This window comes from Diabrotica undecimpunctata, chromosome 2, assembly GCF_040954645.1.
Source record: "Diabrotica undecimpunctata isolate CICGRU chromosome 2, icDiaUnde3, whole genome shotgun sequence".
NCBI classification, from domain to species: Eukaryota; Metazoa; Arthropoda; class Insecta; order Coleoptera; family Chrysomelidae; genus Diabrotica; species Diabrotica undecimpunctata.
In genome coordinates, this window is record NC_092804.1 from 129,990,509 (window position 1) to 130,005,343 (window position 14,835).

The window sequence follows — 14,835 nt, forward strand, 5'->3', positions numbered from 1 at the left end:
TATTTAAAAAATTTTAAACGAACATTTGGCTTCATTTAGATGGTTCTCCACTGAAGACCAACAAAGTTCTGATTTATTGCAATCTAAGCAAACTACTTGACGCGATACCGAAAATTTTTTTTAAGGGCCATGTGTCACCAAATTCCAAGGTTTGAGACAATTATGAACTTCTACAGGGGACATTGCATAATTAGTTGGACAGGTGGAATTTATATGGCGGAAATATTTGATATATTATTTTTAATTTATGTTTTAATGAAACTTGGAAATAGGGGATAATTTTGTTATTATTTTGAACCAAAAAATACGCCAACTTTTAACTGAAGAATAATTGGTATCATTTATTTCGTAAGATGAGAGAGTGGTAAACCTGGCTCAAATTGTCGATGTCGGTTCTTTTGTTTATTGCCGATGAGTTCTTGAGGATCTCACACATTTCAATAAAGGAGCGTTTCTGATGGTTGTTTTGTTTCGCCAGTATTTTGGTATTTGTGAAATCAATGTGATGTTTAGTGGAAATGGCGTGTTGTGCAAGGGCACAAGAGGGTTTGGAAAGTCTGATGTCGCTTTTGTGTGAAGTTATACGCCCTAGAAGAGATCGACTAGTCTGGCCAATGTAGCAGGAGTTGCATTCTGAACAAGGTATCTGATAGACAACATTAGTGTGCTCTAACGAGCTTAGTGGAGTTTTAGACTTGGAGAATAACTTTCCAATGGTTTTAGTATTTTTTAGGGATATTTTGACGGGTAAGTTTTTGAATAGTTTAGTAAGCTTGTTCGTAATTTGTGGGAAATAGGGAAGAGAAGCATATTTTGTGGCTGGTTTTGGGGTTAACGGGGAAATGTTTGTCTGTATGCTATTGGATATGGAGGCTAGTATTTGCACCGTTGGGTGCTTCCGAAATAGAATGACCATAGCTTTTAGAGAAAAGATATCTGTTGATGATGGATATGGGGTAAGAGTTATCAATGAGAATGGATTTAAGTAAATCCAAGGATTCCCTCTTGTACCGCGTATGGGTCAACGTATGTACTCTAAAGCTAAGAGCTTGTACAAGGTTATGTTTGTATCTTATTGGGTGTGTAGAGTGGTAATTTAAGAACCGGTTGCTCGCCATGTCTTTCCTGTACCACGTAGTGCCCAATGTGTTACTATGTGTGCGTATGATTCGCATATCCAAAAACGGTATGCTGTTATCAACCTCCAATTCACAAGTAAATTGCAGGTGAGGATCAACGCTATTGAAGACTGATAAGGTGCTTAAAATCTTATCAGGTGGTGTTGCTAGGATCAAGTCGTCGACATAACGCTTTACAAAGGGAACCTGGAAATCTAACTTACTGATACTCTCATTGATAAGGTCATCGAGTACGAAATTAACTAGAATGGGGGAAATGGACGATCCCATGGGAGTTCCAAAGATTTGGCGATAATATTTGTCATTAAATATTAGATAATTGGTGTCAAACGTCAGTTTTAATAATTCCGAGAATATTTCCCATGATACTGGACTGTGTGGTTGGATTTCATTCCAATGGTTCCGGAGTGACGTGACGACGCTGGAGAGTGGGAGGTTAGAAAACAGTGATACTACGTCGAAGCTTACTAAGACATATTCTCTTGGTAACTGGTAATTATTGATGAATTCACTGAACTGGAAAGAGTCTACTATGTTAAAATCATTCTTATAGTTGTATGCTTGTGAAAGAATGTCCGTTAGGAATTGGGCTACATTAATGTTAGGAGCGTTTATTGACGATAGTATAGGACGCATACTCAGTTGGGGCTTATGGATTTTAGGAAGACAATAGAACCTGGGGCGTTGCCATTATAGTTATGGAGGGATTTGGCTAGTTTATCATCGATGATTTTTTTATTTTTTAGTTCAGTGATGAATTTATTTATTTTATTTGTGTAAGTTGAGGTGGGATTGCGGAGAAGTGGCTGATAATATTTATTATCATCTAGAAGTTGTTGGCTCAGGTTTAAGTACTGCTCTCTCATCATTAGTACTGTTGCATTGCCTTTGTCACTGGTTAATACCATCAGGTCAGGGTGTTCTTTAAGGAATGTGGACGTTTGTCTATAGACATCATCTATATCCGAGCTGGCATAGGGAGGTTTATGTGAAACGTTGGTGAGAATATTATTAGCAGATGATCTTAATTCGAGGAGTTCATTGGCTTCCGAATGTGAAAGTATGTTTTCTATGTCAGCTACGAAATTACATACGGAATAATCGTTAAGCGAGGGTTGTAATCCGAACTTAGGTCCGAGAGATAGAAGTTTTAAGATATTTCTAGGGATTTGGATGTTTGTGAGATTTTTAATCCATTTATCGTGAAATGGTAGACGACTGAAAGGAGTGGACCCTAGATTATTTAATTTTGTTTGGAGGTGAGATAAAGAATTGTTTAGAAAGAACGTATATTTTTTGAGAAGCGAAGTTTCATATTGATCCAAAATGTTGGAAGGTAGGAGAGGTTCAAGTTGGACGAATATGTTTGACATTTGTCGATGAATGAATGCTATATCGGAATGTACCGAGGAAATGTGGAAGTTCAATAATCGTGCTCTTACCTGTGTGTTGATGGCATCCGCTCTTCTTTTTAATTTGTTAGATAATGTTCCCATGGTGGACTGCATCAGGTGGTCGGTGCGATCATTTAAGAACCTTGGGTATCTCTTCGTCTTTCTGCATTGAATCAGGAAGGTCTTTTTTGCTTCAGTTCTCGCCAGTTTTTCATTAAGTTTGCTCCATCTCTTGAGTAGTAAGGTACAGTTTAAGCCATATTTTCGTTTGATGGTCACGAAAAAACCCTCTGTATAAGTAGACATTGTAAAGACTACGACCGTCAATTTATATTTCTAAAGTATTCAACTAGTGAATTCAGAGGTTTAATCGGTCATTCAGGTTGGCAAATAAAAAAAGAAGTCAACTACTTCATAAGTTTATTGAAGACGTTTCGCTTTATATTTCTAAAGCTTCATCAGTTCTCTAAAATATAACAAATGACATTGAGTTTATAAGAAATACAGATATAGTTCATAACTTACAACTCAATATGTAGTATGTTATCGATGTTATCATATCTACTGTACACTTTACTCCTTATTTAAAACTAACTTAACCAAAAAAGAAAAAACAAAAAACAAAAACAAAAACCCACAAACTTTGCAGAAAATAATGTTCATATTCGTAGATACGAATATTTAAAAAATTTTAAACGAACATTTGGCTTCATTTAGATGGTTCTCCACTGAAGACCAACAAAGTTCTGATTTATTGCAATCTAAGCAAACTACTTGACGCGATACCGAAAATTTTTTTAAGGGCCATGTGTCACCAAATTCCAATGTTTGAGACAATTATGAACTTCTACAGGGGACATTGCATAATTAGTTGGACAGGTGGAATTTATATGGCGGAAATATTTGATATATTATTTTTAATTTATGTTTTAATGAAACTTGGAAATAGGGGATAATTTTGTTATTATTTCAAAATAATAAAAAATAAAAAAATAAAAGTTGGCGTATTTTTTGGTTCAAAATAATAACAAAATTATCCCCTATTTCCAAGTTTCATTAAAACATAAATTAAAAATAATATATCAAATATTTCCGCCATATAAATTCCACCTGTCCAACTAATTATGCAATGTCCCCTGTAGAAGTTCATAATTGTCTCAAACCTTGGAATTTGGTGACACATGGCCCTTAAAAAAAATTTTCGGTATCGCGTCAAGTAGTTTGCTTAGATTGCAATAAATCAGAACTTTGTTGGTCTTCAGTGGAGAACCATCTAAATGAAGCCAAATGTTTGTTTAAAATTTTTTAAATATTCGTATCTACGAATATGAACATTATTTTCTGCAAAGTTTGTGGGTTTTTGTTTTTGTTTTTTGTTTTTTCTTTTTTGGTTAAGTTAGTTTTAAATAAGGAGTAAAGTGTACAGTAGATATGATAACATCGATAACATACTACATATTGAGTTGTAAGTTATGAACTATATCTGTATTTCTTATAAACTCAATGTCATTTGTTATATTTTAGAGAACTGATGAAGCTTTAGAAATATAAAGCGAAACGTCTTCAATAAACTTATGAAGTAGTTGACTTCTTTTTTTATTTGCCAACCTGAATGACCGATTAAACCTCTGAATTCACTAGTTGAATACTTTAGATATATATATATATATATATATATATATATATATATATATATATATATAGTGATAGTTTTGATAAAACCTCTTGTTCAATAGTTTTGATAAGTTTTTATTACTTGTTTTTATGTTTTATTGCCATTTTGAATAAAATTTGAATTATAATTTACTACTTTGGTAATAACATAACCTATAATTTTTATTTCTTATTGATGAGTAAAAATAAAATTACTAGATATAAATGTAATATTGTATTTGCAACAAAAATATCTATGAACTTATAATAAGTTCACTGAAATAAATAGTAGTCCTTATTTTCCTTATTACGAGAGGTACGAGAATTACCTATAAGAAGACGGTTTTGTGTGTAATTTATAGCAATATAGCCGTTTTAAACGTTTTAGATTGTTTGTTATGTGCGTTTTTAAGCATATTTCAAATGACTCACATTTGTCGTCAAACTTAAAACTAAAATTCCATGCTATAGGTTTTGAAGATTAGGTTCTTGTTATGGAAACTTTATAGTGGCCGGTCAATAAAAGGGATACATTGTATTTATCTCATGAGAATCATAAAAAATGGCAAAAATCGCACCACGTTTTTTTATTTAACACCTTTATAAAAACTGAGTTCATTTGCGGCCAAATACAAAAATTACATACGAAAGCCGCACTCTTTACTTTTAAAACGCATTTCGATTTTTGTCGATAGGATGCTCATATCGAAAAATATTGAATTTTTACTGTCGAGCTGATACAAATTTTATTGAGCATTGAATTCGCGCGCGTAACTGACATTTAAAATCACAGATTGCTTCAATCGTTTTTTTTTGAGAGAGAACGGTTCATTCTACACAAAAAATGTTAATAAACGTTTTTATTCAAAATTATCTTAGCTACATTTTTTATTTGAAACATTTTTTTTCCATGGCGTGCAGATTCTTGTTCTTTTTTTCGTTGTCTCCCCTCTGTGTGGGAGGTTTTAGAGGAAAGCCCAAGAGTAAAAGTGGCAGACTTTTTTTCATTTTTTTAGCGTCCTTAAATTGATATTTAAGGACGCTACTGGTATTTTCTCTCTGACGACTAGAGTATTAACCAAAATATGGAAATTTTAATAACCTGAGGGGCAAATTTTCAATATCTTATTAAAAATTTAACATAACCATTTACCAAAGCTTAACATGTTCGTTTTGAAAGGTTCTATAACTTCCATTAGCCAATCTGCCAACGTTTGCGGCTCAATTTTGTTTAAAACTCTTATCAACAAATTCATTTACCACTTTTTAACAAAAATTTTAACTATAAACTGCTATCACTTTTTTATTTATATTGATAAAGTAATATGCATCTCTGAATCTGCATAGATTTTACATATGTATTGGTTTTTATTCGCTGCGAGCTGACCGTGTGCCCAGAGCGTGTTATTTCGTGTTGACGAAATTTGATATAACTCCGATTCTAATAAGCGGATCAAAGTTTACCAAACGCCGTTTTGTTCATTTTTTCAACAATTTTCATTGCGGTAAAATAAAACATTTCTAATAGTTTAGGAGATACAATCATTTAAGCAATTTGATTGTTAATAACAAATTATCTAACGGGGTTTCATTCTGATATCCTCGAAAAATCTAATCTACTCAGCAAAAACATAAAAAAAAAACCTAAAGGTACCGACGGAACATAAAAGTGCATACTAAACCGCTCCCCCTGGCTCCTAGACTATAATAACCGTTGGGTGACTCGAATAAAGTGATAAATGCCTATATAAGTGTCATGCATGAAATATTTTAATTTAATATTTCTATTTGTCTAGACATTCCAAGCATATTTTATTTGTTTAAAATAAAAAAAGGTTTTCGGAAGTGAATTGATTACTTACAATGAATTTAAATTCATTGATAACTAGTGAGCATTTCTAATGATTAATAGCTAACTTGTAATTATGTATTTCATATTTCCAGTAAATTCTGTATCATATAATTGGAAGTGTGAATAAAGTTTTATAGTTAACGTACACATTCTTAATAAAAATTTTAAATATGGCCACGGTATTGATAAAATAATAATTTACAATAGTGACTGCCGATCTTCACATCAAACGGTTAGAAATTAAAAATGAAATGAATATAACATAATAATAAACTAGGAATATGACAAGGGAAATGAACGGAGTGCTATAAATATTAATCAATTATCTTCATTTCTTTTCATTTATCTTGTTTCTTAAGATTTAGGGATGCACTTTGTCCAGCGGGACGGGGCGGGACACGGGACGGGACATCGATTTTTCTGCGAGACGAGACACGAGATGGTAATAGCGCTTTGTCGCGCGCATGATTCTTCTTATATGTATCTTGTATTCATGACTATATTAATTCTTCTTTTTTTCTTTTTCTACTTTGTATCCATCTCCAAGTCTCATGTGGCCGTACCAAGAAAGATATTATTTCTCTATGTTGTCTGTTAATGTTGTTTCTTCTTCTCCTTCTTGCGCCGTCTCCTTTCGAAAGTTGGCGATTCAAATCGTAATTGTAGCTTTAGAAACTGCTGCACGAAAGAATTTCTCTGGATGAGCAGTCAAACCATCTACTCAGGTCTTTTAGCCACGAGTTCTGGCGTCTTCCAACTGATCTTTTACCCTGCACTGTACCTCAATATGATATGGAGTAGTTTATATCTTTCACCTCTCAAAACATGGCCCAAGTATTGTATTTTCCTCACCTTTTTTATGTTTAGTAATTCTTTTTGTTTACTCATGCGCCGAAGTACCTCACCATTGGTACCTTTTTGTATCCATGGAATTCTCAGCATCCGTCTGTGTATACATATCTAAGGCATCTATTCTTTTTTCTATTTCAGAGTCCATTGTCCAAATTTAACAGCCATATAACAAAACAGAGAAAACGTAACATCGGATCATTCGAATTCGGAGCTCTAGACTAAGGTCTGATTTTGTAAAAAATGTTTTCATGTTCATGAGTGTTTTCCTCGATTGTTTAATTCTTGATAGGATTTCTTTTTTTGGGTTACACTGGTTGATATTTGCTCCAAAGTATTTTATGGAAGTTACCTGTTCTATTATTTATCCTTCTTTTTCTTTAAGTTCCATCTTCTATCGAAGATTGGAAATCATCATGGCTATGCGGACCCTGTTACTGCCGCTTTAATTAGTTCTGCACTAGTGCATTCAAACCATTCCCTTAAGTTCTTAAGACACGATATTCTTCGTCTTCCCACATTTCGCTTTCCTCGAATTTTACCCTGCATAATAAGCTGCAATAATGTGTATCTTTGCCCTCTCATAACATGGCCTAAGTCATGTTTTCTTCTTTTGATAGTCACTATTATTTCAGCTTCATTTCCTATTCTTCTAGTAACTTCTACGTTTGATATTCTTTGAGTCCATGATATTCGTAGGATTCTTCTGTAACACCAAAATTCAAAGGCAGCCAACTTTTTTAGATGCACATATCACGACTGTCAATATTTTGCCTTTTTAATATTTCTACAAGCTTTTTATGTTTAACCTTATCAAATGTTTTTTCAAAATCTACAAAACATAAGTACATGTTATGATTTATATCCATGCATCTCTGGGCCAGCTCATTCAAGCCGAACAAAGCATCTCTTGTGCTCATACCACTTCTAAAGCCAAATTGTGTGTCAATAATTTCATATTCAAGAGTTTTAACAATTCTGCTGTGTATTATTTTCAAAAATGTTTTAAGTGTGTGACTCATTAAAGCTATTGTTCTGTGATCTGAGCAGGATATTGCACTTGACTTTTTGGGTATTGCCACAAAGGTCGATTGCAGCCATTGTCTGGGGATTGTGGAAGTCTGATATCTGATATATTAGATGAAAGAGTTCAACCATTACATCAATAACATCTTCATTAATGAGTTTTAATAATTCGATGGGCACATCATCTGGACCGGTAGCTTTGTCCTATTTTGTATTTTTGATGATATAGATGACTTCTTCCCGTAATATTGGTGGTCCGGTATCCTCTGCGGTTTCTAATGATAGTTCTTCTCTTTCATCATTAAATAGCTTTTGGATGTAATTGGTCCAGAGACACAATCTTTCCTTTATATGAGTAATGTTATCTTCTTTATTATTTTTAAGGATTATTTATCGCTTGACAGACAAATGTACGTTTGTTGGTATCTTTTAAAATACGAGTATTTTAGTTTTGGAAACATTTAGATGTAAATCGAACATTCCGCTATGATGAACTACCGAATTAATTATATTTTGTAGTTCTTGTATGTTTCTTGTTATTAAGACGATATCATCAGCGTACCTGATGTTGTCTATACTGGTTCCGTTAATCTTGATTCCACCTTGAACCTCGTCTAATGCTTTTTTGCATATAGATTCTGAAAACAGATTAAATAATAGCGGTGATAAGACACAATCTATCTTGTTGCATTGCACTCCTCGTCGGTTTCGTATATCTCCGGATGTTGTGTGCTCTTGTAATTGTTGCCCAGTCTGATGTATTTTACCTGTGTCATATATCTTATTGGATAGTGCTGTTATTAAGTCGAGGCTTTTACTTTCGTTGTCTGCAATTATTAATTTAAGTATTTCGACATTGATATTGTTTGGACCGGTAGCTTTTCCGTTATTCTAAACTGTATATATATTTAGGGATTCTACAGTATTCACTGCCTTCCCTCGCTCAACCGTTTCCATCTCTCTCTGTTGTTCCATTCTCCATCGTTTAGGCCTCTCTTACTCATGGCGTCGTCTACTTCGTTCCTCCAGGATTTTCGGGGTCGTTCTCTTTTCCTCCTTCCTATGGGGCTTCATTCGGTTATTCTCTTTATCCATCTGCTGTCGCTACCATGTCCATACCACTTTGGTCTTTTTCGTTCTATATATGTTAGTATGTCTGTTTCTATTAATGTTCTTTGCTTTATTTCGTCATTATTTCTCCTATCCATTCTTGTTACTCTGCAGCATCTTCGCAGGCATTCCATCTCTGTTGCCACTATCCTACTGCTGTTTTTCTTGTTTATGATCCAATTTTCAGCCCCATATGTCATAATACTTCGCACTAATGTTTTATAGGTCTGCGTTTTTGTCTTCATATTTAGGTGTCTATCCCACCATACTGAGTTAAGTTGTCGGATTGCTGTTCTTGTTTGTCCTAATCTTTGTGTAATTTCTTCCTCTGTTGTTGCCTTTTTCGTGATTATAAACCCCAGGTATTTGAATTTATCCTTTCCTTTGATTGTTACGTTGTCATCAATTTGTAGATCTTATATGTCTTCTTCACTTGTAGATAGGTACTCTGATTTCGCGAGGTTAATATCTAGGCCAGCCTTGGTATATTCTTCTCGTAGTTTCTTCATCATGTAGCTGAGGTCGTCTTGGTCTTGTGCAATCACTACTTGATCGTCTGCAAAGCTTAACGTATATAGGTATTCGTTCCGTACCGGTACTCCCATGCCTTCACATTTTCTTTTCCATGTACTCAAGGCTTTATCGTAGTATATTTTGAATAGGGTTGGAGATGTGGAACAACCCTGCAGGATCCCTTTTGTTGTGGTGAAGTCTCCTATGATTCTTGTTCTAATTTTAATGGACACTTTATTTTCTTTATACACAGCTTTTGTAGCTTCTATGAGTTCCGTCTGTATTTCTAATTTGTACATTACCTCGCATAGTTCTGACCTTGGTACAGAGTCATACGCCTTTCTCAGATCCACAAATGCCAAGTGTATATCTCTATTTTTTGCTTTTTTCTTTTCCAACAGTCGTTCCAGTGTGTACTTACTCCTCTGTAGTTTTCGCGTCGTTTTCTATCTCCTTTCTTAAATATAGATGTCATATATGCCTCCGTCCATTCCTTTGGGAGCTGTTCTCCATTTATGGCTTTTTGAAATATCCATTGTATCATCCGGTGTAATTTTTTTGATCCGTATTTTATAAGCTCAGGTGAGATACCTCCAGGTCCCGGTGCTTTCTTATTTTTGATTGCTTTTATAAATATCTTCATAAATATCTTCTTGGTTTGTTATTTTTGGACCTGTTTCATTTATTCGATCATCCATGGATTGTGGAGAACAAGGTCTATCGTCGTCAAAAAGTGTCTGAATGTATTCTTTTCATCTCTCTAGTTTGTCTTCTGTACCTATCATTATCTCGTTATTATTATTTCTTAATATTGTTTCTTGTTTCTTTCTGTGTCTACCTGTCATTTCTTTCACTTTTTTATGGACAATAAAGGTGTCTTTCTGAAGTATCTTTCCTGAAGTTGTTCAATTTCTAGGCATTTGGTTGACATCCAGTTTTCTTTAGCTTCTCTGCACTTTTTCCTAATGATTGTATTGACACGTTTGTATTCTATTGGGTTTGTTTTATATTTTCGTCTTACGTCCATGAGGTCCATGATCTCTTTTTTTATCCATTCTTGTTTTTTGTTGTTTTTCGTGAACCCGATGTTGTCTTCTTGTATCTTTGTTATTTTCGTAACAGCTGAAGTAACAGTCCATGTTACTTCAGCGTCTGTCTATACCAAGTTCTCTAGCGTTTCTATTTCTTTTTTAACCTTGATACGTATTTCATTTTTCTTTTCAGGATTCTTTAGTTGTAAGATGTCTATTTTTCTTGACACTTTTTCCCTTTTAACGTTAAGAAGCCTTTTTAGTCTAAAATCACAGTCAACAAAAATAAGGTGATTGTACTCCCATTACATGAAAACTTGTCGAAACTTTTTTAAAGATATTAAAATTTAAAAAAAAAACCTTTAAAACGGCCACCGGTAAAAGTAATTTGCATAAAAATTAAAGTAAGTTAACTAAAATAAAGTCCTCTTTTATTTTTTTTGAGGCAGAAAGTAACAAACTCAGCCCCGCGAAAACCACCCTGGTTAAAACTATTCGTTGTTCACTTACAATTTACTTCACTTATATACAAACATTACATAGTGGAAGTTTAACTAGTTTAGTTTTGAAAAAATCCGAGTTTAAAGTGGAGATGGTGTCAAAAGCTTGCGAGTACAACCTTTAAACAATCATGTTGTTTAATTTTTAATTTATTGAAATTAAAATTAAAGTCTTTAGTACAAAAAGCAGTTTTTTGTGTACTACCATATTGTGCTACCTATATATATATATATATATATATATATATATATATATATATATATATATATATATATATATATATATATATATATATATATATATATATATATATATATATAACGGGTAAGTCTCTGCCGCCAATGCTTCATCAATATCGTTGCGCCAACTTCTCCGTGGTCGTCCTCTCTTTCTTCTTTCAGGAGGGATCTATTCCAGTACTCTTCTAGGCCATCTGTACTCTGGCATTCTTTTAACATCTCCGAACAAGATTAATTGTTTTCTTTCTATGTGATGATTGATATTTCGCTCCATTTTAATTTCGTTTCTTATTTGTTCGTTTCTAACTCTCTCCAGTTTCGATCTACCGCAGCTTCGTCTCAGATAATCTATTTCTGTCGTCATAAGTTTGTTTCTATTAGCTTTGGTGACGTCCCATACTTCCGAACCGTAAAGTGTAATACTTTGGACTATACTACCGTAAATGTGTTTTTTGGTTTCTCGTCGAATTGTTTTTTGCCAGAGAACAGAGTTTAAGGCACGGGTCGCTGCTCTGCCCTTGTTTATTCTTTTCCTGATTTCATCTGCGCCATTTCAGTTCTTGTTGAAAATGACCCCCAAATATTTGCAGGATTGCACGCCTTTAATTTTGTCATCTACTAAGACTAGGTCACATATTTCATCTGTTCCCACTAAGAGATATTCACATTTTGTCATATTCATGTTTAGACCTGCCACCTCATATTCTTCTTGCAGTTTTCTTACCATATAGCTAAGATCGTAGCTGTCTTCGGCAATTACTACCTGGTCATCCGCAAAGAAAAGTGTATATAGCTTGTTTTCTTCCACCGTTATTCCCATGTTTCTACATTTTTTTACCCATTTTACTAAGGATCTGTCCAAATAGATTTTAAATAAGGTGGGTGACAGACAGCAGCCTTGTCTAAGTCCCTTTGTTGTTTGAAAAGGAGAGGTGATTTCTTGTCCCATTTTAATTCTTGCAAAGTTTTGTTCGTAATATTTTTGAGTGGCGTTAATAAGAATTGGGTTTATTTCAAGTTACCCATTTCTATCCATAGTTGGGAGATCGGTACACTGTCATATGCTTTTTCAAAATCTATTAAAGCTATATGAGTTTCTCTATTTCTCTGTACTCGTTTTTCCATTGCAATTTTTAATGTGAAAATATTATCCATAGTGGAGCGTCCGGCCCTAAATCCCGCTTGTTTAATATCATTTTTTATCAGGTTTCGTAGTACTTTTGAGTATAGTCGGCCTATAGTAGCAATCACCGCGATCCCTCTATAGTTTTTAGGATCCATCTTTGTGCCTTTCTTGTGTATTGGAGAAATATACGATTGTCTCTATTCTTCTGGAATTTCTTCTCCGTTTAAGCATCTTTCGAATAATTTTCGCATCATCTCAAACAGTTTTGATGATCCATACCTAATCAACTCTGGATGTATTTCGCCTGAGGCTAAAGATTTTTTAAATTTTATTCCCTTAACTGCTTCTTTCACTTGTTCTATTGATATTTCGATTCTTCCTTCTACTTCCACTTGTTCATTTGTCTGTTTAAACCTTTCTCTTCTCTCTGTTAATAAGTTCTCAAAATGCTCTACCCATGTGTTCTCTGGTATTCTATTTATTATGACTTGGTTTTTTGTCATTGTTTTCATCGTTTTTATATAGTTCTCCAGGCTTCAGAGCTCTTTGTCCCTCCTATATGGTTGTCTAGGTAATGACGTTTTTGTTCCCATGCACTATTTCTTTTTAACCACTTCTCGTTTGACTTCTTTATTCAAGTTTTAATACTGTTGTTTTGTATGTTCGTCTCACTGTTGTAATAACTTTAGATATACTTTCTTCTTTCTTTTTATCTTTTCTTCCACTTCTTTATTCCACAAATATGGTGCGTCTGCGTCTTTCATGCAGTTCTTTATATGTTCGTATTCATCCGTCGTTGATCTGTGTGATTCCTGTAGTTTTTGTGTTAGTCTCCAGGAGTAAAGTAACTGTGTGCTCTCGTTATCTAGATTATCTAAGGTGTACGTAGTTCTTTCTATTTTTTCTCTGTGTTCTTTGTTGATGTCTGTGTGGTTCCTATCTACGAATGGTGTATATATTTTTCCTATTATCAGGCAGTGGTCCGAGCCGCACTCTGCTCCTCTATTCACCTTTACGTCCTGTACTCTTAACTTAGTTTGTTGTCTTGTTATGAAATCATCTATTATCGATTTTAGACCTTTTGTGTGCTGATACCAGGTGTATTTATGTATGTTCTTGTGGGCGAAAAAACCATTCAAAATCTTTAACTCAAATTGTTGGCATATATTTATGAGTCTTTCTCCATTGTTGTTAACAGTTTCTTCTCCATGCATGCCTACCACTTTACTTTGAACTTGTTTTCCTACTCTGGCATTAAGGTCTCCTCCGCATATAATCTCATGGCCGTTAGGAATTTCGTTCAGGATTTTTCTAAAGTCTTCTTCAAAAGCTTCCTTTTCTTGCACTGAGTAGTCATCATTTACGGCATATACCCCCAAAATTGTTATTTGTGTTCCTCTTAGGAGAATCGTCACTTTAATAAAACGTTCGTTGTATGCTTCCCAAGATTTAATATATTTTTCGAATTTCTTGTGTACAAATATTGATATTCCTGCTTTTGCTCTTTGATCATTTCCCACTCCTGAGAAGAAATGTACATAGTCTTTTAATTTTTCGCTTCTATTTCCTTTTTTCTTGGTCTCAGAGAGAATGGCTATATCGAATTTTCGGTTTACGAATTCCTGCATAATTTTTTGCTGTTTGTTCCGGATTCCCTGTATATTCCAGATTCCGTAATTCATGGTCCATTTTCGTTGCTGTTTTCGTCTACTGTAATTTCCGTCCGGTAACTATTAAATGCAAGAATGCAGGGAAAAAGACCTGTTGGAAGACCTAAAAAGAGATGGGAAGATGAAGTCGATGAGGACGCCAGGAACTGCCTGGGAACGCGTTCATGGAAAAGAACAGCGGTAAATAGAGATGGTTGGAGAAGCCTGTTGAAGGAGGCCAAGGCCCGATTTGGGCTGTAGCGCCATTGGATGGATGGATGGAACCGAGGCTCATTGGGTATTTTAGCACTGTAGATTTTTCACAAGTGTAAGGTCGCTGGCCTTACGACTTAACCCCCATTCTTGGAGGACCGAATTTTCTCTTGGGGTTCATTCCCGTAGCCGATATGTTCCAGTTTTAAGGCGCTAGAAACTCGCATTTTACCCTCTCTCGTCTGCTACATAACGCACTCCCATTGTACGCCATGCACCCACTGGTTACGCGACATGGTATGTCTTCGTGGACGTGAGAGTAGGAGAGTAGGATTTGCTGGCAGAGCTGAGTTTTATTCCTAAAACTTCCAACTCATTCGTTGGAAAACAGTGGGCATTTCTTAGCGTTTTGTTACGACAAAAGCATCGGCAGCTTCATGTCACCCCCAAGACCCCTTACCAGCCTTTAACCACTTTTTAATGTTAATAAACAATAGAAATATGGTAGTAGATAGACTATGTATATCTGAGCGCAACCCC

General features: G+C 34.6%; 1 protein-coding gene across 1 annotated transcript; it reads right to left on the reverse strand.

The window, feature by feature from the left end:
- Positions 1-857: 857 nt before the first annotated feature.
- Positions 858-2,839, reverse strand: LOC140433917 (uncharacterized). The gene is made up of 2 exons (XM_072521888.1): positions 1,995-2,839; positions 858-1,815 (listed from the first exon to the last, which is right to left on the reverse strand). Exons 1-2 carry the CDS (start codon positions 2,837-2,839, stop codon positions 858-860), a joined length of 1,803 nt encoding a protein of 600 aa, XP_072377989.1.
- Positions 2,840-14,835: the final 11,996 nt, after the last annotated feature.